Source organism: Nicotiana attenuata, unplaced genomic scaffold, assembly GCF_001879085.1.
Source record: "Nicotiana attenuata strain UT unplaced genomic scaffold, NIATTr2, whole genome shotgun sequence".
Taxonomy (NCBI): Eukaryota; Viridiplantae; Streptophyta; class Magnoliopsida; order Solanales; family Solanaceae; genus Nicotiana; species Nicotiana attenuata.
Genome location: NW_017672976.1, coordinates 116,460 through 143,318, shown reverse-complemented (window position 1 = coordinate 143,318; position 26,859 = coordinate 116,460). Strand labels below are relative to the sequence as shown.

The 26,859-nt window shown below is 36.1% G+C and overlaps 2 protein-coding genes across 2 annotated transcripts; both read left to right on the top strand.

Moving 5' to 3' along the window:
- Window positions 1-770: 770 nt before the first annotated feature.
- LOC109215066 lies at window positions 771-3,768 on the top strand. The gene is made up of 8 exons (XM_019379080.1): window positions 771-892; window positions 1,159-1,251; window positions 1,341-1,535; window positions 1,945-2,001; window positions 2,224-2,382; window positions 2,933-2,986; window positions 3,166-3,303; window positions 3,403-3,768. Exons 1-8 carry the CDS (start codon window positions 773-775, stop codon window positions 3,766-3,768), a joined length of 1,182 nt encoding a protein of 393 aa, XP_019234625.1. The 5' UTR covers window positions 771-772.
- A 3,168-nt stretch (window positions 3,769-6,936) lies between these two features.
- Window positions 6,937-8,224, top strand: LOC109215069. The gene is made up of 2 exons (XM_019379084.1): window positions 6,937-7,323; window positions 7,726-8,224. The coding sequence occupies exons 1-2, from the start codon at window positions 7,153-7,155 to the stop codon at window positions 8,065-8,067; spliced, it is 513 nt and encodes a 170-aa protein (XP_019234629.1). The 5' UTR covers window positions 6,937-7,152; the 3' UTR covers window positions 8,068-8,224.
- The last annotated feature ends 18,635 nt before the right edge of the window (window positions 8,225-26,859 follow it).

The window sequence follows — 26,859 nt, the reverse complement described above, 5'->3', positions numbered from 1 at the left end:
GGTGGTACCAGAGAAAATAATGGGTTAATTTAACTAATTAACATTTAAAAGTTTCCAATTCTATGACAGTGTCTTGATATTCGAAAAACTCATTGATGATTTTCTAAACTTGGCTTCATGAACTTTTCTTTTCTAGTGGTCAATCAATATCCATTCAATTAAGAAATAAATCTTCAAAAATGGAACTATTTTTTCATTTTAGTTAAATAATCTCCTTATGGTAATTAACCTCATTGCATTTGTTCACACTTTTCCCTCCACAAAAGGTAAGAGTATAAGAACATAGAAGTATTAGGCAATCTTTAATACCTCTACACGTCAAATCTTCTCTATATATTAATATTATTTAATATCGATTAATTTGTTTAATAACTGAAAACACTTCAAATCCCAATAAGTATATAAAATTTTCGTGATAGTAGCTAGAAATATTCAACCTCAAGAATATTGGTGAATCAAGTAAGTGGTGGTCTTTTTTTCATACTATTTTAATTTACTAATTTAGTTTGATCGATATATATGAAATTTTATGAATGATTGGGCTCTATATTAGATGTTCTTTTTCTTTTTTCATATTTTTCTACACTACTCTTCACTACCCACATATCGATGTTCATACTAGCTAGAAAATGCCCTTAAAGTTTTAATTCATTTAGCGATTTATGTATATGAAATAAATCATATCCTTCATATACACATCTAATAGTGAACCTTCTTTTTTATGATGTAGAAAATGACAATAAATCGAAGAATTATAGAACAATTTTTGTTTATGCTCTATCTATGCTTGAGCTATGACGGGGTTCGAGGAAGAAAGTTACCCAATCAAGACGACTTAGAGTTGGAGAAGCGCCTGAAACTTCTAAATAAGCCTGCAATTAAAACGATTAAGGTATGTCTTTCAATAGCTTATTTTTGTGATTATCTTTGTGTTTTGTAGCATATTCTTGCCTTTTCCTTTTAAGTTCTCTCGTTCTTTATTCGGTGTGGTGTGTTTTTAAATTTCTGATATCTCTGCTATCAGTAACCTAACTGACTCGGAGACCTTTTCATTAACTTTAAATCCATACCGTATGCCCACTTTGTATGTATACACTACTAGTTATACTCTTTGCTTATTTGGTATAACGTAAATCATTTATATTTTAATTTTAACAGACTGAATTTGGCGATATATATGATTGTGTGGACTTCTACAAACAACCTGCATTTGATCATCCATTATTAAAAAATCACAATTACCATCCTCAGGTTTGCCTCGGATATATCCTCTTGCAATCAATTTTATTTTCATTTCTAAAAATAAGTGGTGATTTACAAATTAAATTTTGGATGAGCAGATGAAACCCTCTTTGTTTGTGAAAAAGAGCGATTCAACTATATTGACAAGTCATAAGTTGCCAAGAATAGGATTACCAGATGGAGGCTGTCCTATTGGAACTGTTCCTATCAGAAGAATTACTAAAAAAGATCTTGTTAGACATAAACTTATGCCACCAGCAGAAGATGTCATGGTCGATAGCCCACTTACTCATGTAAGATTATGTTGTTTTCACTTGATAAAGTAGGTTCTACTAACCATATTTGGGGTATTATTATTTTTAGCTCGCGTTAGAAACTATTTATATTTGGTAGCCGAAAAAGTGTATAAAAAATATACATTGTATATACAAAAAAATATACATTTTTTCGACTATTATTTTTACAACAGCTATACAGTATCATTTTTGCATCGTAGATATTTCACTATATTGTCATTAGGGGCGGATGTAGGCATGACTATACGGTCAAAATCCTAGATTCGTCTTTGATTGTCATTGGTAATTTACAATTTATAAACAAAACATCGAAAGATTCGTTGCCCCTATCACACACAAATTTAAATTTAAATTTAACTTTCCAATATATAACATCTTGTATAATATTAATTGTACTTGTGCACAGAGGGAAAACTCCATTGATTCAAAAAGAAGAAGATATAAACCTTTGCAAGGGTACAAGGTACGTAATCATACTTATTCAGATTAATTATTTTGTTTTAGCATTTTAGTTTTGAGATGGACATCACACGCAATCCTTTTTCATTAATAATGATCTTGTTTTGGCATCAGCGTAAAGATATATCTAGACTGTTTTGACTACCTTCTACTGCTTATAAATAGGTTATGTTATTAGCAGTATGTGTGGAATTTTCTAAATCATATTGTTGTTTATTCTCTTCAGATTGCGACTGTTCATACTGATGACGATAATCCAAATAACAAATTTGGAGGAGCTTCCATGGCAGCCGGTGTATATAATCCTCATGTCGAAGGTCAACAACATAGTGCATGTCGATTAAAAATTATTAAAGGATCAAATATTCTACAAGCTGGTTGGCGAGTAAGTCAAATCAATTATGTACATCTTTTCCTGTAAACTTAAACATATTTTCATGTATTTAAATTGATAAATTTAACATTAATTCATATGATGCCTCAATCACCTTCAAAAAGAATTAAGAAATATGAACCGTATACTTGTGGTAGGTTAGGAGGTAGTCGAGCATTTTTCTATTTCGTACCGCGGGTGAGGCTAGTTTGATAGGGTTGGTCTTAGACGGCTAGTGGTTAATGTTGTGTTCACACTATCCTTCCATTTTTCATAACACCGGGCCTTATTTACTGGTTATTGTTATTGCATTTCATATATTTTTTCTAGTTATTATCATGTTGTTTATTATTTCTATAGTTTCTGTTGATAGTACTGATATATTGTCTTTCTCGTCTCTTACGTCTTCTTGAGCCGATGGTCTATCGGAAAGAGCCTCTCTACTGGGTCGTTGTTGTTGTTTGTTGTTGAACCTTATAATTGTAAAATACAAGGTAATAACTCGAAAAGTGAGTTAATTACAACTCAATTCTCACATATCTATCCTTTTTCTTTGCTTCAGGTTGACCCTACTCTGTATGGCGACAATAACACTAGGTTATACATACATTTCGACGTAAGTCTCCAATTACTAGTAAGATCAGTTAGCTTCTTATATATATATATATATANTATATATATATATATATATATATATATATATATATATATATATATATATATATATATATATATATATATATATTATAAAGTTTTTTGTCCCTCAAATGTAGATTTTCATTTTTTTTTTTTCAGGATGGTACAAATTCTTGTTTCAATTTGTTATGTCCTGCTTTTGTACTTATAAATACAGAAATAGCGGTAGATTCAATAATTTCTCCCGTTTCACAACCTGGAGTGAAGACATATGACCTGGATTTTTACTTAAATTGGGTAACTTTTTTTTCCTTATGTTGTACCTTCAAGTAGAGAAGCACAAATACAACAGAAAAACTTTATTTATTAACCATTTTTTTTTTCTATTGGAAACAGGACCTAAACAATGGAAATTGGTGGTTGTTTATTACAAATACTCATACACCAATTGGTTTTTGGCCTCAAGAGGTGTTTGATGATTTTGCGTATTTTGCAACAAGAGTTGAATTTGGCGGAGTGGTATATAGTCCACCTGGAATACTTGAACCGCCCATGGGTTCAGGCTCTTTCCCTGTAGGAAACACTACGCGTGATGGATATTGCAGAAATATTACAATTTTAAACGATAAAGGCGAAAATATAGACATAGGTAAATTGACAACACATGTAGATAGTCCTAATTTATACAACGCCGTAGATGTTGAAAATGCTGGGGGTGATTGGAAACATATGGTTTTGTATGGTGGACCTGGTGGCTTGTGAGAAGGCACAAATTTAAGCCTTGTCCAATTCTATTATAATTTGTTTAATTTCTCTAAGTAATAGTATAACAATAATGCAGCAATTTATCTGTTTTTTTTTTTCCTTCAGTTATTTGACAAGTCTATCTAAGATTCCACTATATCGTGATATTCCATCACCTCAAACTTAAGCAAATTATATTGTATGATTAGAACTAATCGTACCTCAAATCTTGAAGAAATCCTCATTTTAGGTTATGTCTGCTCTCAAAATCCTTTTCCGGACTGGTATTTGTGGCAACTGCGTCAAATCTAAGGCGGTCAAATTTGGCCAACGCCCAAATAACCTGCCCAACCCGCCCAAGACCCGTCTATTTATTTATTAAACTCAGTACATCTTGATCCAAATTATCTCAATCCATTTAAAGTTGGGTTGATTTTTACCTGAATTTGATCTATAAGTAACTTTGCCAAAATATCTTAGAAATAATTTTTCTTTGATATTTAGTAATTTTACAATTCATAAGAAAACAACACATATTAAGTAAAGCTTCATAAGAGTTGGACGGGTTGGGCTATGACCCAAATAACTCATCTTGACTCGACCCAAATTTTAGCCCAATAATTAATTCAACGCATTATAGGCCCTACCCGCCCATTTTACACCCTATCAAATCGGTGGTGTCTCGAGTCGAGTTTTTGGACCCTTTGTGTGACTGCATCAATTCTGGCGCAATCGTGTCAACATGTTAGCGTTGCCCGCCGTTAGAAAAATGAATAAATTTTTTATACATAGTAATGTCCAAAATAATTTTTTTATGAAATTGCATTCTTGATTTTGTAAAACAACACTTGTTTTGAACTAAATTAGATACATTTAAAATAGACCGGAGGGAGTATTCCTCTTCAAATAAGTACTCTATCTATTTCAATTTAAATGACACACTCTGTTCCAAAAAGAATGACACATTTGTATAATTAGAAAAAATTTAACTTTAAACATTTTAGTTTACCCACTTTACCCTTAATGAGAAGTCTTTTTTTTAACTTTGTGTCAAGACCGTTGTTACAGCAACGGAAAGGAAAGCGCAAGGTAAACCAAAATTGATGTGAATTCCCAATTGAAGAGTATCCAACCAGGTTTGCAGGTTAACTGCAAGTACTTGTCACATACCAATAAATGAGGTGTAGATAATATATACTCCTCCTCCTCCTCCTCCTCCTCCTCTCTTTAATGAATTCATAGATGCAGTTTCCCAACTTCTCATTTATTGCAAATGAGGATTTCAGAGAAAGGAAGTTAATACGTCCATTCACAAAAGGAAATACTACCCATTGGGAGTACGAGAAGAGTGTACTACTATATATATCACCTTCTGTTACAGTGTGTAAAGGAGAAAATCCTCTTCATAATTACCACAAAAAAGCATATAAATAAAATCAATTTTGATTAATGACTTTACACTCCACATACTACGAATTAAATTTAGATTAGTCACTTTTTCCAGACCTATAATCTTGCCTGTTTTCATTTCTTTCTTTTTCGAGATTAATATACATGTCCTGCTGCCTATGTTCTCGTTTGGATCTTGTGAATCCTTTGCTTTCAGCTAACTTTTTATTTACCTTTTCTCATTCCCTCCTTAAAATTACAAACATTGCTAAAACGGCACGAGAGAGCGAGACAACAATACCATAACAGATATAATTACGGACAAGAGAGAACCATAGTGACCTAAAAGGTTATCTTTTCCCTTGTGCCATGCAACATGTTGTATTATAATATGGCAAAATTTACTATGATGTGAATTCTCACTACTAGAAAATAGGTCGTAAATCAAGTTTTCACAGTGGATTCCCGACAGAAAATGATCGGTCGTAAAATACTTGGTCGGAAAATATTTACGACTGAAACGATCAGAAATTTCCGATCAAAAGAGTCGAAATGGGACAATCTGGGACGGGGTATATTTTTAGGGTTTTACGATTAAATTGATAGGTATATTTTCGGTTGTATTTTATTTTTTCTCCTATCCTAAAATTTAAGCTATGAATTAATCCATATCTTTCTAGTGAAGACCTTCAGTTAACCTCTTCATTTATGCTCAGTTATCTTTTCTGTTATTTTAATCCCTTGAACATATAAAATGACATTAAGATACAGTACTTTTCGTTTTGATAATTGAAGACATTAATTGTCTTGTTTAATGAATGAACTATGTGAGTTGAAGGTGGAGGTTTTAACTAACGTCATAGTCCCATTGGTTAACGAGGCACAATAAGTACTCCCTCCGGTCCAAAATAAGTGATTTTTTGGATGTTTTCACACAGATTAAGAAATTCACCTTTTAGTATTAATTAGCAATGGAATTGACCATATTAACCTTTACTATCTCACATAAATACTCCTAACACATATTCCAACACTATTTACTCCAAGGACAATGTAGGAAAAAAATAATTAATTCATTCTTGAAATCTGAAAAAATCACTTATTTTGGACCACAAGAAAAGACCAAAAAATCGCTTATTTTGGACCGAAGGGAGTATTAACATTAGACAACAAAATTTATTTTGCAGCGTCACGGGTTCTAACCGTGGAAACAGTTTCTTGCAGAAATGCAGTGTAAGACTGTGTACAATCAGGGGCGGATCTAGTGCAATAGGTACGGATTTACGTGAACCCGGTAACTTTTGCTTAGACCTTGTTTTTGTATAAAAAATTCTATTAATTTTAAGAGAAAATTTAGCTTGGAACCATGTTCATTAGTCTGATTATCATTGTATATTAATTTGAGATCGTATAGGAACTCACAAAAATCTTGGATCCGCCTCTGTGTACAATAGACTCTTGTGATCTGGCTCTTCCCCAGACTCCACGCATAGCAGAAGCTAAGTGCACCGACCTAGTGTTTATAGTATTCCTGAAGGACCTTGCCTAGGAAATAATTAATGTTTTTATTTATTTTTCCTTTCATTAAAGGAAATTGTTGAAATGCAAACACCACAATAAATTGAGGTGTTAATGTTTCATCTGTAGAGGGGATTTTAAATGCAATATGAGAGAGTAGGATTTTGGGGCATTAAAGAGATATCTACTTGTCTCATTAAATGCTTGGCCTGCCCTCCTTTTAATGTGTTTGATAAAGGCAATTTAAGTATACTCACCTTCTTGCATGACCCCCTGCCAAAAAAAAAAAAAAAAAAAAAATTAGATATCAAAGTTAAGTAAAGAAATTTAGTTTGTCCAACTCCTGATGCTTTAAATTTTGCTTGTCCTTTCTCTTCTATTCCCCTCCTATAAGTTTGCTGCCCATACATAAAGAGTATATACACTCCATAACAAAGCAAAGAAGAGGTGAAAAAACAAGTTGATGAATTTGTTGAGAGATTATTGAATATAGTTATGGAATTTCCTGAACTTTCTTTGGCTCCATCTGTTGGTAAAAGCTACAATTATGAATCTGAAGTACTCAACCTTCCAATGAAGAGGAAGCAAGATATGATTCAAGCAAGTGTTGATCTTCAACTTAAAGACCCTCTTCCTTTGGATTGGGAACAATGTCTTGATCTTGAAGTATACCCTTTAGTTTCTTTCTCCAACTTTTCACTTCAAATCTATTTTTTTTCTATTATTAATAGAGTTTACGATACGAAGGGAAGCCTTGGAGTAACGGTAAAGATGTTGCCATGTGATCAGGAGGTCACAGGTTCAAGCCGTGGAAACAGTCTCTTGCAGAAATGCAGGATAAGGCTGCATGCGTAGAATAGACCCTTGTGGTCTGGCCTTTCCCTGGACCTCGCGCATAGCGGGAGCTTAGTACACTGAGTTGCCCTCTAATAAAGTTTACGTTATATGCACCGACAATATAAACTTGATTAGAGCAAGTTACTGCACTATTTCTTAGGTCAATTTAACTTTGATTGTATAAAAATTAAACTATATATAATGATATATCTTTCATGTGTTTAATTGCAGTCAGGGAGAATGTATTACCTAAATAGGAAAACATTGAGGAAGACATGGGATTGGCCAAAGGATCAAAAGCTAGACCTTGAATTAAACATGTCAAGTTTCAGCCAACAAGAAACAATGGAATATGATCATAACTACTATAATAACTCAAAGAAGCAGAACAAAAGCAACAGCAGCAGCAGCAGTAGCAGTATGATAGCTTTGCCATGTTCAAATTGTCATCTCTTAGTCATAGTGTCACAGTCTTCTCCTTCTTGTCCTAACTGCAAGTTTGTTCATTCTCTACTTTCTAAGAAAGATCCTTCTACCGCAAAATGTTATGACACTTTGAGCCTTTTGAACTAGACTTGTATGTACTACTGCAGTTACGTTGGTTCTGTTTGAAAAATACTTGTCAGTGCAATGGAGATTAAGTACGATGATATGTCATGTAGTGTTTTCTCTTCTTCTTTTTCTTGTGTACTTGAAATCGTAAATAACTAATGTTCAAGGTTTAATTATACTCTTGAAATCTTGAACTACTTTTAGTTACTCGTCATATAACCATTTAAGGTTACTTAACTTACAACCAAACTGTACGGCGCGCGCTTAATTTATTAATCAACAATGCGTGCAGTCAAAGTGAAAAAATTTAGAACTATACTCCCCTCCCGTCTACTTTAATTGATTTTTTTGTGGTCTATAATATTTAATTATAAAAAGTGAATTAATTTCTTTTTTGCAAAGTTGCTTTAGGAGTAAAGAGCCTATTTGTTATATTTTCAATGAACAAATTAATTAAGGTTAATATGATCAATTTTCTTGTTAATTAACGCTAAAAAGTTGATTCTTTAATGTGTGAAAACAGTGAAAAAAATGAATTAAAGTGGACCGAATAATGGAGTAGCTAATAAATTCGACGTGTCAAGAAACATGTCATGTTAAAAGTGAAATCAGATCGTGTTGTGCTCTACGAGAGAAACTAATTAATTGTCCGGTTTATTCTTGTGTTTATTCAACTAATTGCACATCATAAATCCTCATTAAAAGAATGCTTTGGTCTTTCACATTAATGGTACGTAACAGAGGATACCTATGAGTACTCTCTCCCTCTCTCTCAAATAAGTATATACGATAATTAAACAGCAAAGGTGGTTTTAACATGGGCTTTTCCTATGAATACTCTCTCCCTCTCTCTCAAAATTGAATCTTTTAATTTATCATCTGAGTTCAACCTTAATTATTAATGGAAGGGTCTCTCTTTTAGTTGGTATGAGGAAGCTTAATCAATGCACGTGTTTTTATGATCGTAAAACTGAATTGTCACAACATCTTTAGTCTCACATAAACTCATGGGATATTTACAAAGACATCAAGACATCTGTCTTTTTCAAAGTCGAAATAATCAAGAGACGTGATCTCCTCAAGATTAACTCGAGATGCGGCCGACTGCTTCTTGACGACAATTATATACTTCAAGAAGATCCACAAAACTTTGCCCGAGAGATCACTTTGTCCCTCAATTAAGGAAACAAGAATAAAAGATCACGATAAATTATTCCTCGCATCGGTACGGAGTATTGTGCTACTTTTTTGGAGATCAAATATATTATAAGAAGTCTGCATCATCTTACTTTCGAGAAACACGCTATTCTAACCCTTGAATTACGGAAAATAATTCGAAGATGAGAATCAAGGAAACAAATAAAACTATACTCACAATCCTAAAGGTGGCTCGAACGCATAAACATATATAGCCTAAGTTTTGGCACGAGAGGGACTTCAAAATCGTTAAGATCCAACTCCCGAAACTCATAATGTTCTTGATTAAACTAGAGACTGAGGGTGTTAAAAGGGCCGGGTCAACCCGTTTTCGGACCGGCCCAGACCGGTTGAAACCTGCACCGGTACATAGGGGGCCCGGGTGGGCTGGGTTACTTGGGTAAGGTGGTTGGTCCGTTCACATTGGTTAACCGGTTAACTGGACCGGTCAAACCCCATCAACTGTAATCACTGTAGAACCGGTTAATCGGTCCCGCCCGGAGCGGCCCAGACCTGTTTAACGGCTAGTCTTTCAATTTTTTTAATGTTTCTGACCGTTGGCAATGGTCAGCCAAGGGGCCGTTGCCCAACGGCTGTTTTGCACAAATATCCCTTTTTTAGCCATTTTTTTTAAAATTAACACTTTTTGTAATTACTAATTTAGTCCTTTGAAAAACTATAAATACACCCCCCCCCCCCTCTCTTCGTCATTTCTTCACTCATCTCTCATTTCTCAAACTCGTATTCTCAATTATCATTCTCTCATTCTTCACCTAAAGTGCAATCAAGTATTTGACTCTCATTTTTTTGGAATTTAATTTATCGTATTATTTATTATTTGAAGTTTGAACAATTGACGTTTCTTCGTGGTAACATTGGAGTTGTGAAATCATCAAGTGTTCAATTTATTGCCGAAGTCGGTGCACTCCCTCCAACTCTTTCTCTTATTTACTATTTTATTTGCATATTTAATTTTTGCTAGTAGTTGAATTTTTATAATATGTTTAGTGCTGCAAAAAAAGTTTGTAATAAGGTTACTAATCGGAAAAAAAAAAGGTACTAATTCAGCATCTGGTAGTCACTTAAATGACTCTACACATATTTCTGAAACATTACCTGATAATAATATAGATTATGAACAATTACAGGAAGATTTCGGTATAAAAGATAATGAATTAGAAATTGAAGATGAGACACCAGTTACACCTAGTAGTGTTGGAGTTGGTAGCAGGGGTGGTGTCATGGTGCTAGTAGTAGACCACCTGTGGCCCGGATTACTAAAAAGAAGTAAGGATTAAATGCACACTTTGTAATGATGATTTTAAACATATGACTGGAGGGACTGGGACACTTAGTAGACATATGAGAATTGGGCATCCTATAGAATAGGGCTCTGATGGAGATGGAAATCAAGCAACTCTAAATCCTATGACTGGAGGACTTATGAGATATGATAAAATGAAGGATCGTGAGGAGTTAGCAAAAATGATTGCTTTGGGTTGTCTACTCTTTTTTTTTTGCTTCTTCATCATATCTTATTATGTATATTCAAAGGATCTATAATCCTTTATTTAAAGGTACCCCTAAAAGTACTTGTAGATATGATATCTTTAGACTTCATAGACAATATCAAAAGTGAATTTTGTTTGGCAAAGAGTTTTTAACCAGTTGTGCATAGTGAGGTCATTGTGGGGTTGGTTTGGGTATTCATAGAAGCTTCCCAGTTGGTCCCAAATGGGTTTTGAGTGGAGGCAGTTGAAGAACATGTGTTTCATGTCTTCTTCTTCATTCTGACAGATGTTGCAAGTACTGGAGGCAGTGATTTTCCTGTTAAAAAGCATTTTGGATTTGGGGAGTCTATTGTGGGAAACCGTCCATAGAAAAGATTTAATTTTGTTTAGGGTATCTAGCTTCCATAACCAAGAGAAGTCCGTCAGGTTTTCTTCTACTTTTGACTGAGCCGCAACAATTTGGTAGGCAGCCTTTGTAAAGAAAACCCCAATAGATCCTTCACCCACAAAAATTTGTCAGTTGCCGGTTCGCTTTGTTTTACATAGGTGCTAAAAAAAATTTTGCGAATGTTTTCTGGAAGCTCGAAGGAGAGATTGTTGAGATTAAAAGAGCCCTCCTCTAGGATGGAGTTTAGAAGGAGACTTGGTCACTGAGAGATAGGGGCCCCTGTATGAGGGATCTTAGCGGGCCTGTGTCCATAATCTAGGCATCATGCCAAAGGTTTATGGATTCCCCATTACCTACTTCCCAATGAATGCCTTTTTCACAGATTTCTCCTCCAATACAGATGTTTTTCCATATATGGGTTCCTCCTTTTTTTCTAGGGAGTTCCATCTGTTAGAGAGGTTGTTCATGCTATATCTACTCTGTCGATGCCCCCTTTTTTCTAAAGGCCAAATCGGATTTACGACATTTGGGCGGACAACTCTATTCCTTTTGGGAATTTGGGTTTTGAGATTTAGAAGAGTCATCACCTAATGATTGAGTACATTAGGACACCAAGGAGTAAAAAAAAGAAAAGAACCAGAGAACGGGTAAGGGCTTGAAATTATCCCAGGGGGAATAGGCACCTCCCAAGATCCACTAGTGTGGTTCTCGGCCATGCTACAATTTGTGACTTTAAAGCGAATAAACATACAAGACAACTTCCACATAACAATTACAAGTAGGATTGTATAAAGGTTAAATAAGCATGCTGAAGTTAAGGAATAGATGGTTTCATGTTCGTTTAAAAGAATGTATAAGTGCAGAAAAATGGGGGTCAAGTAACGAATGCAAATACTCAGACAAAGAAGTAAAGTGTGCGGAAGTTTAAAAAAGAAAACGGTGCTGGAAATTCCAAAGAGGTTTGAATTAAAGTGAAATACAAAGTTTAAAGAACTGGAAAACTGACGTAAGCACATATGGAGGGAGGGGGATCCTAGGTTTATAAATAACATAGATCATCCACGCAACACCCGGTAACCAATTATACGCGTGGTGTTATCACGTGATCATCATCTCCATGTCTACTCTTTCCCACCCCGTTTAAGGTATTAAAGCGCGGAATAGTATCGTTACTTATTGCATGCTATTACCCGTCCGGATCCTATCAGTCTCGGAGGCATTGAGACTACTAATCCTAAAAGGGAAGGGAATTGGGGCTTTTCAGAGTTTAAAAGGATAAAAAGTCTAAGGCGACAAACAAAAACACATAAGCAGTTAGGGGAAGAGCAAATAGCAATTAAGGCTCAAATAGGCCTCCTCACTTAAAAGAGCAGATTGTATAGCATGACTTCAAATACTGGTTGTGGTCTGTATTAAATTTAAAAGCGTTTGGACGGGCTGATTTATCACATATTTTTTCAGATGAGGAGTCCGAATTAGCCTTGTCTGGTTGTAGTTATCAAAGCTGACCCAGTTAATTAATTACCTAATGGTTTGCCTAAGTGAGACCTATAGGCATGGTATCTAACAAAGCGTACTGATTTTAAAGAAAGGGGTCACTGGTTTTGTAAACAAAAGATCTGCAGGTTTTAAACGACCTTATGACTGGTTTCAAACTCGAAACTGATTTAGTTGATTATTCCTATAGGCATGATTTCTAAGCGTTATTGGTTTTAAAACGATTACAGAGATGCAAAAGTCCTATAGGCATGGTCTCTAGAATGCAATTGATTATTATTAAGCCTACGATTGTTTGCCTAATGACATGTATATGCAGAAGTGCAGAAAACCTAAGATCATGATTTCTATATGCAGAAATGTAGAACTTATAGGCAGGTCTTCTATAGAAATGCAGAAGTTTATAAACAACCTATAGGCATGATGTCTAAGATGAGAATGCAGAAATTCATAAACAACCTATAGACAAGTTTTCTAAGATGAGAATGCAGGAATTCATAAACAGCCTATAGACATGATTTACAGAAATTCATAAATAACCTATAGGCATGTTTTCTACCCTTTTTCATACATTCATCCCCCATCCCTTTCCACTAACCATCCCCAATAATTATTACAAATTATTACAGACCCGAATGAATCAAAAGAAAGAAAAGTAAAATTACATCAGAAGTTCCAGCTACAACCAAACAGCCTAATTCAGACTCAAAGTCCAACAATATGAGATAAACCAACTTCCAGGATCAGATTTCCAAAAGCCTTTCTCATCCTTTGGGTGTGTCAAAGTTCCAAGGAGCTTCATGAACTCCAGGCAATGCTTACACCCAATTACATTACAGAATTAAGATTATGGTGCAGTGTGGAAGGGCCAGCCCTCAAATGTCCCAGTTTAGAGGGAACTCAAGGTCCCAAAGCAAGGCTCATAGGAGGGGGCAGAACTTAGAGTCTAAGAGTAAGTATATGTGCATAGAGAGTGAATTAGGAAAGCCATGGCAGGCTGGTGGTCATGCCCAGCAATTGGGAATGCTGTCACACCCCTGACCAGCCTGTTAGCAGCAACTTGGATACTGCCAGGCCAAAACCTTAACTCAGACACATAGAGGAAGATAGGGGTGGGGATTCACAATAGAAACAAATGCAGGGAAAGAACATACACAATTTAATCACTGAACATGCACAACAAGGTAAATAAGAATGCTGAAACTATAAAGTAGACATATAGCGGTGAGGCAAAAAATTAAATCAGAACATACCAGTTTCAAAGGAAATAAGTAAAAAAACAGTAGTCTTGAAGAAACCAAATTGCAAGCAAAGCAGTTCCAAAAGATCCCAAGCAAAGCAGAGTATTTAATTCAAAACAGAGTTGCAAGTATGCCAGTATTCTAAAGACTAGTGGTGTGAGGTTTGTGTGAAGAAAGAAGTCGTAAGATGTTTTTGGTAAGATGCAAGGTAAGGTCCCTTTTATAGTGCAGAAAGCAAGCAAGAAAGGCAAGGAAATATTATTGAAATCAGTCTCCCTTTGGTTAAGGGATTCTGATTCCAACGGGTAAAAACCAGTTAAAGAAAGAAGTTTTACTTAAAACCTTTGAAAGTAGCACAAAAGGGGTAAATATACAGAACTTATTTAAGGAAAACAATCAACAGTACACGGTTTGTGCCAAATACGGCAAGGGAATCAATCAAAAAGTCCTGACACCTAAATTACAAGCTCAATTTGACTGAATCAAGTCAAGAAAGGTAAAGGAGATTCAATCAAAGAAAAATCAATGACAATTCCTCAGCCTTATTAAAGGGATTTCAGAATCAATCACTTAGATGGTGAAAATCTTTTTGAAAGAGGGATTTTCTCATATATAAAGCATACAGATCAAACAGAAGGAACTGTCAAGTTATTTAGGAAAAAGAGTCTATCATTGAAAGCCTTAGAGTCACAAGCAAAAAGAGATTCAAGTTCAGTTACAGACTCATTGTGAGTCCGAAAGCCTAGGGTCCCAACGTGGAACCCTAATACCATCTACCCAAGGAAAACCCCCAAATCCTAGGGTTTAAGATTGAGTCAGACAATAGAGGTGAGAAAACAGGTCTTTGAAAGAGGCTCAGAAGTCTTTTCAAAGACTTAACGAGAGACGAACACACACGATAGAAAGAACACTGATTCAAAGTCATGAGAACATGCTTGAGAAAACTTGGAATTTAAACAAGTTTTAGAAGAAAGAGATGATACGAGTCTTTAACAAAGTAGATGAAATATGCTTAACAGGAACGCAAATAGAGTTCAGTAAAGTGAACAAAACCAAAGAACTCAACCATAAACACATATAGCAAAGCCTAAGGAAAACAACACGGATTATCATGCGAGTACAGGAATAACAACGAAAATAGACGAGTCATGCATAATGGAAAAGAAAAAAAAAGAGCAAACTCATGCGTAGTAAAAGGAAAACATACCAGCATAACACAGACAAACACACGTAAAGAAAGAACAGGAAGAATCAGAAAGATATTTGAAGGAACTTTTCAGAAACCCTAAAATTGAAATTGAACGATTTTTGAAAAAGAAATTTGGGGAAAACCTTAAAAATATCAAATAGAGCCCAGACGTGTTTCAGATCTAAGAGAATAAGCAAGTAAAGAACCTCGAACAGCTTAGGGTTGTAGAGAAAACCGTAGAAATGAGAAAGGGCTTGAGAAAAGTCAGATCTTGATTCGAAAAGACTCATATTGCCTGAATACGACGGAGTAATGGCCGAAGAAGCCATAGATCTACAAATCTGAGAAGGTCTCGAAGAGAACCATCATAGGCGGGCTTCAAATCATCGAACAGCTTAGGTCTAATGGTGAGAAAGGGTGAGCACAAGTCATCCATGGCCTGGAACGCCATGGATTCTGGTGGATTTCAAGGCGGAGGTGGCTAGGGTTAGAGAAGGTTCGAGAGTGTTTGAGAGAGAGGAGGGTTTCAGGGGCGGCGGATAATTGAAAAATGAGTTAGGGTTGGTGGGGTTGATCAATTAAAAAAGGAAAGAGTGAGTGTGAGCCGTTGATCTGTTAGATCAACGACTAGGATTAAAAGAAAAGGTCCGGGCGGGTTATTTGAGTGGGTCGTGGGTCGGGTGAACTTAGGATTTGGGCCGGGTAATGGGGTTTTAAATTGGGTTTAATTGGGGGGCTAATTTAGGCTAAAATTGAAATGATTAGGGCTAGTATTTAAATAGCCATTTTTCCCCTTTTTATTTTATAAAAATAGTAAAATAATTTCTGGAAACAAACTAAAAGTACTAATTTAATTACTAATATGTAAATATTAAATTAAAAATACTGGAATCAAAATTTGTAATTATAAATGCAATTAATCTTAAAATAGGCTAGAATTGCAATTATGTGCAATTTAATTTTAAAATACTCAATAAATTTGTAAAAAATGTGCAAAAATTCCCTTAGCTATATTTTGGTATAAATATGAGGATAGAATAAATTAGTCACCAAAATGATAATTTGAGGAATAATTATTGATTTTTGTACTGCTAAAATGGACAATAAATTGATTTTAAAAATCTTTAAAAAATTAGGAAAAATGCCAAAACACTTAGATATGCTTATATATGCATATATATATGCTATTTTGAGAGTATTTTTGTATATAAAAATTATATAGGGAAAAATTGGGTATCAACATATGCACTGTTATTACTCATTTCCCTATTTTTGTTGCTTCATAGTATATCTTGTTTCATACCTTAATTGCTATATGCTTGTTTGACTTCTATTTACTACTTGCCACATAGCGTTCCTTATATNAGCTGGTAGCAGGGGTGGTGGTTGTGGTTCTAGTAGTAGACCACCTGTGGCCCCGACTAGTAATCGTAGTAAAAGAAGTAAGGTTTGGAAATTTTTTGAAGAGATACCAAATAGTGATAGAGTTAGATGCAAACTTTGTAATGATACTTTTAAACATAAGACTGGAGGACAATTAGGGGGGACTGGGACACTTAGTAGACATATGAGAATCGAGCATCCTATAGAATGGGGCTCTGATGGAGATAGAAATCAAACAACTCTAAACCCTACTACTGGAGGTCTTATAAAATATGATAAAATGAAGGATCGGGAAGAGTTAGCAAAAATGATTGCTTTGGGTTGTCTACCTTTTTCTTTTGCTTCTTCATCATATCTTATTATGTATATTCAAAGGATTTACAATCCTTTATTTAAAGGTGTCCCTAGAAGTACTTGTAGAGCTGATATCTTTAGACTTCATGGACAATATCAAACATACATGCGTTATTTGTTTAGCCACTTTCCTTGTAGAGTTTCTCTAACTTCTGATATTGGCCATGCTGTTAATGGAAATGATTATTTGACAATTACATGTCATTGGATTGATGATACTACTGTATGCAAAAACGTATTATCGCTTTTAAATATGATGAAGATCAGAGTCATACTGTTGTGTTTATAAGTACTACTATTTGCGAAGTTGTTGAATTGTATAATCTTAAGAAAAAAGGTATTGTGTATGTCTTTTGATAATGCTTCTAACAATAATGCCGCAATTTCAATATTAAAGCTGCAGTTGCAACCACCACTTGACGAAATTTTTCATGTTAGGTGTGCATGTCATGTTTATAATTTTATTGTTAAAAGTGGCCTTGATTTATTTTCAACTGAGATTACTCATGTTAGAAGAGCAGTTGGTGTTATTCAAGGAAATAATAGACAATCTAGAATTAGGGAATTTAAGAATAAGTGTACCGAGCATAACCTTAAGCCCATATTCATGCCAGAAGAAATTGTTACTAGATGGAATTATACATATATATTTTTAAAATGTTGCTACAAATATAGATTCCCAATAACTGAACTTGCTAATGCGCATTTTACCGATCCAAATCGTATGTTAACAACTACTACTTAGGATGGCATTAATGATGTTGTTCAATTTTTACATAAATTTTATACAGCTACTGTTGAGTTTTCTGGAGCATATTACCCTACTGTTACTATGGCTTCATACAGATGAAATTTCTTTTCTACTCTCTGAATTTTAAGAAGAAAGAAAATATAAGGATGTTGTTGAACAAATGCAAGCAAAATTCAAAAAATATTTCTTTCCAATTCCTCCGATTTACTTAATTGGTGCTATTTTAAATCCTTCTATTAAGATGTCTGATTGTCACCAATTAATCAATGTTTTATATACTTATATGGAGATTTGACCAACTGAAACCCCAGATATATATATATATATATATATATATATATATATATATATATATATATATATATGTTTGTATGAACAAGCTAAATGATTCTTTATAACAATTATATAATTATTGTGCAAATATATTTGAGATGTTGCTCTTAATGTAGGCAATGTTAATCCCACTATGCATTGTACCACTTCTACTACTATGGATGATGAAGGCCTTGATAGTTTTAATATTTTTTATACATTTTCTAACACTCAAACCAGTAGCATGAACATTGATGAACTTCAATTGTACTTGCATAAGCAAAAAGAGCCTCGCGCAAAGGAATTTTCAACTGTTGCATTAGAGAGTGCATTTAGCCAAGCAAGACAATAACTTGGAGACAAGATATTTACAGCCAGATAGATCGCAACAACACAACTTCCTATATCCACTTATCTTTCAGGAGTATATTTATGCACTTGCCCATGATCATGGTTTAAATAGAAATAGGTCGATTTTGTTGGAAAATCCAGGTTATAACAATAAATTAAGTTTCCTACTTGTGAAACATTTAATTACTCGAATGTACCAACAGAATCATTTTCTTATTTCTACTAATGATTCTAACAAAAATTCATTTTTGGGGTGCAACAAGAGTGTGTATTCTCAAATGATATCAGAGGGAACTGCGTTTATTGTGGAAATTCCGTTTTTGGAGACACCCGTCACTCATTGGGAAGTATTGTTTTGAAAGTTTTAGTATGTTTCAGAGATTGGATTAGATCGGAACGAAGAAATCAAGGACGTGAAGATGTTGATAGCCCAGAAGACGAGGAACTTGGAGATATATTAACACATGGTAACCCATCTGAATTTAACACTCTAGAAGAAGGCCAAGCAGTTCATATTGATTATGAAGAACTTACTAATGCAAAACCTTTGGATTTACTCTTTTTTCGTTAATTTACTTGTTGTTAAATGTAAACCTTTCAATTTGTAAGTTTGAATTTTGAAATAAATGTAGCACTTGCAATTTATAAGTGTAGTATTTTTCTAATCTTCATTGTATTCTTTATATTTTTACTTTATATTAATATAAATTACAATAGTTATACAAAATACAAAAAAATAATAATAACACTAACCCAGCCCGGCCCCTTGGTCCCGTAACCCTTACGGTATATTTTTTACCCGAATGGACCCGGACCCATTAAGCCCGGTAAACCCTAACCCGTAACCGGCCCGGATTGGAACCCGATCGGTCTTATTTTTTCCCAACCCGGACCGGCTCGGCCCACCCGTTTAACACCCTTTAGAGACAAAGTTTGATCCTATTTCAAAAGAATAGTCTCTTCACAATTCTAAGAAACTAGAGACAATTGATAAAGACAAACTCCAAATATTAGTCAAAAACTGTAAATTCATGATTGAAAAAATTGTTTACCCGTAAAACGCTATAGTTGAATGTATAGCGTGGTTTATAACCAAGCGAATCGATTTGATCCCAAAATAATAAATAAATTAAAAAAATGCAAGACTTAGTGTTAGAATCGAGATAAGTAGCAAATAGCTTGGTTCCGGGAGCAAGGCTTCTGAAGGAAGCAATAAGAATATCGTTAAACAGAAAATAAAGTACTATTTAGCTTGGAATAGTGTGTAGCATAAGTTTGTCAGAATTCTCGTCTCTTACAACTATATCACCAAGAGGGCTAGCTCGGATAACTTTTAGGTTACTTAAACTAATTAACTATGATGATCAAAAATCAGTAGAAATTTATCAACTAAAGAAACTAAGGGTTGGAGACAAAAGTAAGGAGGCCTAAAGTTATGATTTCTCCAATTGTTAGAATCCTTCCTGCTACATCTTCTATAATTAGCCCAAGTATTCTCTACTGATCATGAGCACTCGATTTATCATAATTCTCTCTCGAGCAACTACAATAATGTACTAGTCATATTCTCTCGGATTAATCTAGCTTACACTTTTCACCGCTGACTATGATCACGTCAAAGCTTCGTTATCTCTAATCCCGCTTTTAAACCCGTCGTATTGATCTCTCATATACCTTAGAAGTGATGTTGTTCAACAACCACCTAAATATATATTCTTTCTCAAACAACACATAATAAATATGCACAATCAATCGATGGCCATTCAATCAACTAAAATAAGTACGTAGTTGAATAGGTAGATAAATCCAAAGGTTAAATTATATTAAAACATAATTAACAAAAATTCATCCTCCAATAGGTTCCATCAAAACTCTAGATAATAAATTAGTTACTCATAATAGTATGTAAAACTACAATACTAAAACTCATAACCATTAATAAAAATAGGAAGAAGAAGAGGGAAAACTTGTGGTTGAATCTTCCTCCTTGCTCCTAGCGTATTCTTGCCTCCAAGGGTCTTGTTTTATCCCAACATAGTGCCTCACCCCTCAAAAGGAAGTTTTATGATGTATTTATATCTATTACGGTTGATGTGGGGCATCCTTGATCTCTCCTAATCCGCAAAGGAATAGTTGAGTCGTGTGTTGGGGTTGGTGCAACGCGCGAAACTAGGCACGCTCCCAGCTATTTTTTTCCTTCTTTGTCTCTTTCGTGTGCCAGGTCCAATGTCAAATTGCCATATTTCACTGGTTTTGATTCACTTCCTAGGACATTTCGTGCCTACCTTCATGCAATGCACCAATTGTGGCAAGCTCCCAACTCTTGCCTCTCAACTTCTTTATGCATCAAATCATCCAATTTTCGGCAACTTCTATCCAACCTCATTCCTACACACAATAACAAGTAATGAGCATATTTTATGTGTATAAACATTTAATCTCCCGCAACTCACATAAGAAATAATATGTAAACATACTCAAAAACATGCATTTTTCGTCATTTATCACAACCCCACACTTAAACTCTTGCTCATTCTCAAACAACTTAAAATTAAGCACATCGGCAAGAACACAATTCCAAAAAATACTCAAGCATCATATCAATGAAAGTGGTTTATATCAATATTCAGAACCCAGCATAAGGGCTATTGACATCTTTCCTCATATTTAGACCAATGTCAAGACTATTTAAAATATTTGTGTGACTCTTCTAACATCTTAGCCTCAAAATTAACTCCAATACGTTTAATACTATGACTTGCTTCTTGTGCCAACTCAAATACCATGTACTTTATCAATATTTGCAAATCATGTGCCCTCACCATCAAACCACATAGAGAAAATAGTCAACATACTCAAATATAAGTTCAAATATAACCTAAGGACTCAAATATCGAAAGAATCCGCTTACTCTCGCAAAGAAACTCGTATGCCACCCAAGTTCGTACCATAGGATTGCCTATAGTATAAGACTCGACTAATTCAAGCTTGTAAAGTCTAGGATCAAGTAGGACTTTATAGGTTGTAATGTAGGCTAAGGGACGAGTAGGATATATATAGAAAAATAGTGACTAACCCTCCTAAGCACTTTAATACATCACACTTCACTTTTAAGTACATCTTTTTGTCATGACCAATTCAATGTCTTGCTGTAAACTATACACATTTAAGCCTTTATTCATTAAGCACATCAACATATGGATAACCACTAGCCCAAACAAAGATATGGGAGGTGTCAGTCATTTTTTTTATGTTTTCTTTTTCTCTTTTTTTTCTCACACTCTCCTTAATTTGGTATTTTCGGATAGTAAGGCTTTTAAATACAAGTGCACCTTTTTGGCGTTCAATGGTTCCACTCAAAAGTTACCCAATCTCTTTCTTTACTCTTTCTGCAACTTAAGTGCTTTCGGAGGTAAAGGGTGAACAAGATACGATTAGAACAATATAGGGGTTGGCTCGTAATGTAGGTGCCAAAGAAAAAGGTTTATAGGCTCAAAAGGCTGGCTACGGATAATGTTATCACTGTTAGGCAAATAGGCTCAAGGGTCAATCAAAGAAACGCCTATATCATTTCCTAGACTCACAAGACTTAATCATTTCGCCCGACTCACACACCGCGCAAGTTCTAGACTTAATGACACAAAGTATAACCAAAATCTCACCTCACACAATACACATGACTTTCTCAAGACGGCGCAGACCTGACTCTCAAGTTAAAGTAACTAGCACAGTCAACATAGAATTCAAACACTAGAAAGTAACAACAGGAGTCAATAGACGAGCCCAAGCATCAAAACAAAGTCACATATATTCTAAAGGCATATAGTCACAATAATCAAGAAGAAAGTACTCAGCACAAATGCTCCACCTCTAAGCCCCGATATAAAATATGCCAAAAGGCATAGGTATTCAAGTTCTCCTCATTCTATTATCAGTTAAAAAGGAAAATAAATAATCTTCTTGTATTTTTCTTTAGACTTTAAACCCTCAAGAAGACTGTCTAAGAAGTCCATCGTCGGAAAAGGTCTAAAACATTTTGATAACTCTACATAAAAAAATTACTACCCGTTCAAAGAGTCACCCCTTGGAAAAGAACCGTAGCCATAAGAAAAACCAAGAGAGATCATTTCTACCTAAAAAAAATTTTGTTTTTTTTCTACACATAAAAAATATTACAACTAAAATAGCATAGGAAATTACCCAAATAGTCTTTTCACCTCATACTTAAAATTGTACATTGTCCCCAATGCACACATAAATACAAGAGGGTAAGAGAAATTCCCGGGTAGGCAAAAGACCGAAGCATTAGCAGCTCATAAATTATCCAGACTTCTCCCAGACTTGGTTTTTTGTGTTGGCAACCCATACTCAGTTCTAACCATCTCGCTTGCTTTTGCTTCCTTCCAATGGATTTTGTAACGACCCGACCGGTCGTTTTGAGCTTTTGCACTTTGATCGCCAGTTCTCGGGCATGACTTGCCCCATGTAATGGTTATGCCTGACGTAGATCGTTCGTTTTGGTTTTCACGGAAATCGGTATAAATTTGAAAGAAAAGTCTCAGTCGAAAGCTTTGAATTTGAAAAGTTTGACCAAGAGTTGACTTATTGGTATATGAGCTTGGATCGGAGTTTATATGGTTTGGTTAGCTTCATTGAGTGATTTATGACATAAGAGTGTGATCGGAATTGGTTTTGGAGGTCCGATGTGGAATTAGGCTTGAATTGACGAAGTTAGTATTTTGGCGATTTCTGGTTGGTAGGTGAGATTTTGATCCGGGGATCGGAATGGAATTCCGAGAGTTGTTGTAGCTTCGTTATGTTGTTTGTGACTTATGTGCAAAATTTCAGGTCATTCGGACGTGGTTTGGTTGGATTTTTTATCGAAAGCGTATTTCGGAAGTTTTTGGAAAACTTAGGCTTGAATTCGATGAGTTTCGGGTAATTTGATGTTGTTTGAGGTGTTTTGATGATTGGAACAAGTTTGAATGAGGTTTTAGGATGTGTTGGTGTCTTTGGTTGAGGTCCCGGGGGGCCTCGGGGTGATTTCGGATGGCTAACGGGAGGTTTGGAACTTGGAAAAGATAGCAGAAAATGCAGCAGCAGTGCAGGCCTAATTTGGCCTTCGCGTTCGCGTGCCTGGGGCCGCGTTCGCGTAGTAGGAGTTTGGCGGGCCAGGCTTTGCTCTTCGCGTTCGTATTAGGGTGTTCGCGTTCGCGGAGGGTGAGTTTCTTGAGCTTCGCGTTCGCGGGGAGTTATTCGCGTTCGCATAGGAGGGTCTGGAGTTCCATTTGTTTTGTCCATCGCGTTCGCAGCCTAGGTGGTCGCGTTCGCGTAGTTGAAGCCGTGAAAGCATCGCGTTCGCGGGTGTTCAGACGCGTTCGCGTAGGGTTATTTTTGGCCAAGGGACTATTTGTGCATCGCGAACGCGAGAAGGCCCTCGCGTTCGCATAGAAGGAAATCACAGCTGGGTAGAAGGGTTTTTAAAACATTTCATCCGCGAGCCTAAGTCATTTTTTCACCATTGTTGAACATTTTGAGAGCTCTTTGGGAGAAATTGAAGAGGGATTCGAAGAGGATTGATTGGAGGTAAGTTTTATGAACCAAAAATATGATTTTATTGTGAAATTAACCTAGAAATTCATGGAAATTTAGCTAAAAATGGAAGAACTAGGGCTTGGGATTTTGAGATTTTGAATTGGGATTTGAAGGGCCATTTGAGGTCGGATTTGAGAGTTTTTGATATGTATGGACTCGTGGAAGGATAAGGAACCCGTTGATGTGAAAATTTCTGAGTTTCGAGAAGTGGGCCCGGGCTCGGGTTTTGCCAATTTCGGGATTTTTGATATTTTTCGATTGTTTTCGCTTGGGCTTTGTTCCCTTGGCATATTGTGACGTATTCGTTCTGGTTTTGGTCAGATTCGAGGTGCGAGGAAGCCGATTTGAGAGACAAGGGCATAGCGAGCTAGAGCTTTGGCCGGTTTGAGGTGAGTAATGATTGTAAATGATATCCTGAGGGTTTGAAACCCCGTATTCGCACATCGTAGTGCTATATTGAGGTGACTTGCATGCCGGATAGCGAGCGTGGGGTAGAGCACCGTTAGGGATTGTGACTTGGTCCGTCCCGATTGATGAATTTATTGCGTATTTGACTGAAATTTACTTGTTATCATCATAATTTGGGCTGATTGCCATACTTGGGCTTCGTGCCAGCTATTTGAACCCTTCGGGGATTGTTGTTGAAATTTCCTCACTGTTTTGATTTTATACTTGAACTTAGTCATGTATTTTCCACTATTTTTAAGACTCAGCCAAGTTTATTTTGCTTTAACACTTGAAATGATATTTCCAATAGTATTTGGGCTGATCATCATGTTTTACTGTTGCCCTAGTGGCTTATGTGATTTTTGACTGAGTAAGGCCAAGGGCCTGTATTGTGAGGATACTTTTGGATCGGGCTGCACGCCGCAGCAGTGAGATACTGATTTGATTATGAGGTCGAGGGCCTGAGATATGTACGCCACGAGATGGCTTGATATTGCGTTTGGGCCGTAAGGGGCCCCTCCCGGAGTCTGCACACCCCCAGTGAGCGCCGCCGACGATAATTGGATCGGGCTGCACGCCGCAGCGATATATGGATCGGGCTGCACGCCGCAGCGGTACTGGTACTGTTTTATGTGTTTACTTTATTTCATTTGTCTGCCATTATCTGTTGTCTATGCTACTTCATGCAATACCTACCTGATTGCCTGGCATTATCTGAAACAGAGTGTTGTGCCCGAGGGGCGAATTTCTGTGCTTATTTGCACTATTGTTTTGCATTAAATTACGTAACCGCTGAAAAAGTTATTTCTAAAAGAGGTTTAAACTGAGCAGAGATATTTTTCTAAGGATTTCACAGCTTCACTGTTTTCTAAAAAGGGTTTTACACTGCTCTATACAGCATGACGGTTTCTTTTACGTGATTCCTTACCGCTCAGTTATTATTTACCTTTATTACTCACTGAGTTGGAGTACTCACTTTACTCCCTGCACCTCGTGTGCAGATACAGGTATTTATTCACCCGGTAGCAGGTTTTGGCTGATTGGAGGCAGAGCTATAGGAGTTTAGCGAGGTGACTGCCAGCGTTCGCAACACCGCTTCTCTCTCTGTTGTTCATTATTCCTGTTTAGTGTATTTTTAGACCTTGTAGTTGTGTTTACACTCTTATAGATGCTCGTGACTTGTGACACCCCGATTAGGGCTGTGTTGGGTTGTACTTCCGCTAATTAATATTATTAAATCATATTTAGATTGCTTATGCATGTTTAACTATTTTTGAAAAGGCGATATGGGTTAATTGGCTGGAATTGTCTTCATGAGAGGCGCCATCACGACCAGAGCGGGGATTTGGGTCGTGACAAGTTGGTATCAGAGCCTAGGTTACATAGGTCTCACGAGTCATGAGCAGGTTTAGTAGAGTCTCGCGGATCGGTACGGAGACGTCTGTATTTATCCTCGAGGGGCTGCAGAACCTTTAGGAAAACTTCGCATTTTTGAATTCTTATCGTGCGTCCCTGATTCAGCTTGAAAAGTAACTTTTGAAATTCCTTCCACGCGTTCGCATGCGCGCATGAGCGCTCAGTATCAGATGTGCCTTGATGGCTTGTGATTCCCCGATCGAGGGGCGAGATGTGATTTCTGTGAGTTGATGTTGGGCCAGTCTGAAGGACATGAGGCCGGATCTTTGCCTATGGCTTGAGCACCGAGGTGCTGATTGTGTGAGTGAGTGTTTTGAACTTATATGTTTGGTGTTGTCCCTATTAGTGGAAGTGACGGCTGGATAGCCATGTGACGAGTATGTTAGTACTGCGAGATGTATTTACGTGACTTGGAAGTGACGACGAAGGTCTGCTGGATGATAAGAGAACTATTAGGTGTTTGAATTCCATCGTGATTCGAGGTATAGCCCCGAGTTATGAGCGTGTGAAGGATATTTTCATGTTTTCTGGTTGTGAGTGAAGTAAAATCCATGTTGCAGTATGAGTTCAGACTCAGGAAGACTAAGTGACTACAGACAGTTTATGACGGTGAAGGTATACAAAAATGTTATATTGAGGCGAAGCAGGTGGGTTATCTCCTACGGAGTGTTCTGAAGTGGTGTGATCCCTATGTGTATGTTAGAAGATCTCAGGTGTAATTGAAAAGTACGTGTTGAAATTTGAAATTTCGGGTCGCTTAAGAGAGTGGGCTTAACTGTTGCGGGGATGAATGCGAGATTTGTAGAAGATTTACAGTACTAGATGATCTGTGTTTTCACAAACTTATAAATGATTTGAGTTTAATCTCCCTATGGTATTGTGGCATCAATAGAGTAAAAGTGTTATGAGTTATTGAGTGTATCTTGATCTATGGCTTCGAGCCAAGTAGGGGAGTCTGCTGTGAGCAGTTGATTGCACAGTTAGGTGCTATGTTGGTTCCAGTTTGGGGCGTGCGAGTGAATTAGCTATGGCTAGAGTAAAGGAAAATTTTGACAAAGGTTATATTATGCTTCATAGGGTATGAGAATCACGGAATGTCTAGAGTTGTTGTTGGTAAAGAATGCTCGATGCATAGAGCAGGAAGTTGCTTGGTTGTATTGGGATGAGGATTTCTTTCTGCG

What these genes read in the sequence shown, in the direction of transcription:
- LOC109215066 (XM_019379080.1), top strand. Translation starts at nt 773, where the DNA reads ATGCTCTATCTATGCTTGAGCTATGACGGGGTTCGAGGAAGAAAGTTA. An exon ending in AACCTTTGCAAGGGTACAAG is followed by an intron (nt 2,002 to 2,223) that starts GTACGTAATCAT and finishes TATTCTCTTCAG; the next exon opens with ATTGCGACTGTTCATACTGA. An exon ending in TGGATTTTTACTTAAATTGG is followed by an intron (nt 3,304 to 3,402) that starts GTAACTTTTTTT and finishes TATTGGAAACAG; the next exon opens with GACCTAAACAATGGAAATTG.
- LOC109215069 (XM_019379084.1), top strand. Translation starts at nt 7,153, where the DNA reads ATGGAATTTCCTGAACTTTCTTTGGCTCCATCTGTTGGTAAAAGCTAC. An exon ending in AACAATGTCTTGATCTTGAA is followed by an intron (nt 7,324 to 7,725) that starts GTATACCCTTTA and finishes GTTTAATTGCAG; the next exon opens with TCAGGGAGAATGTATTACCT.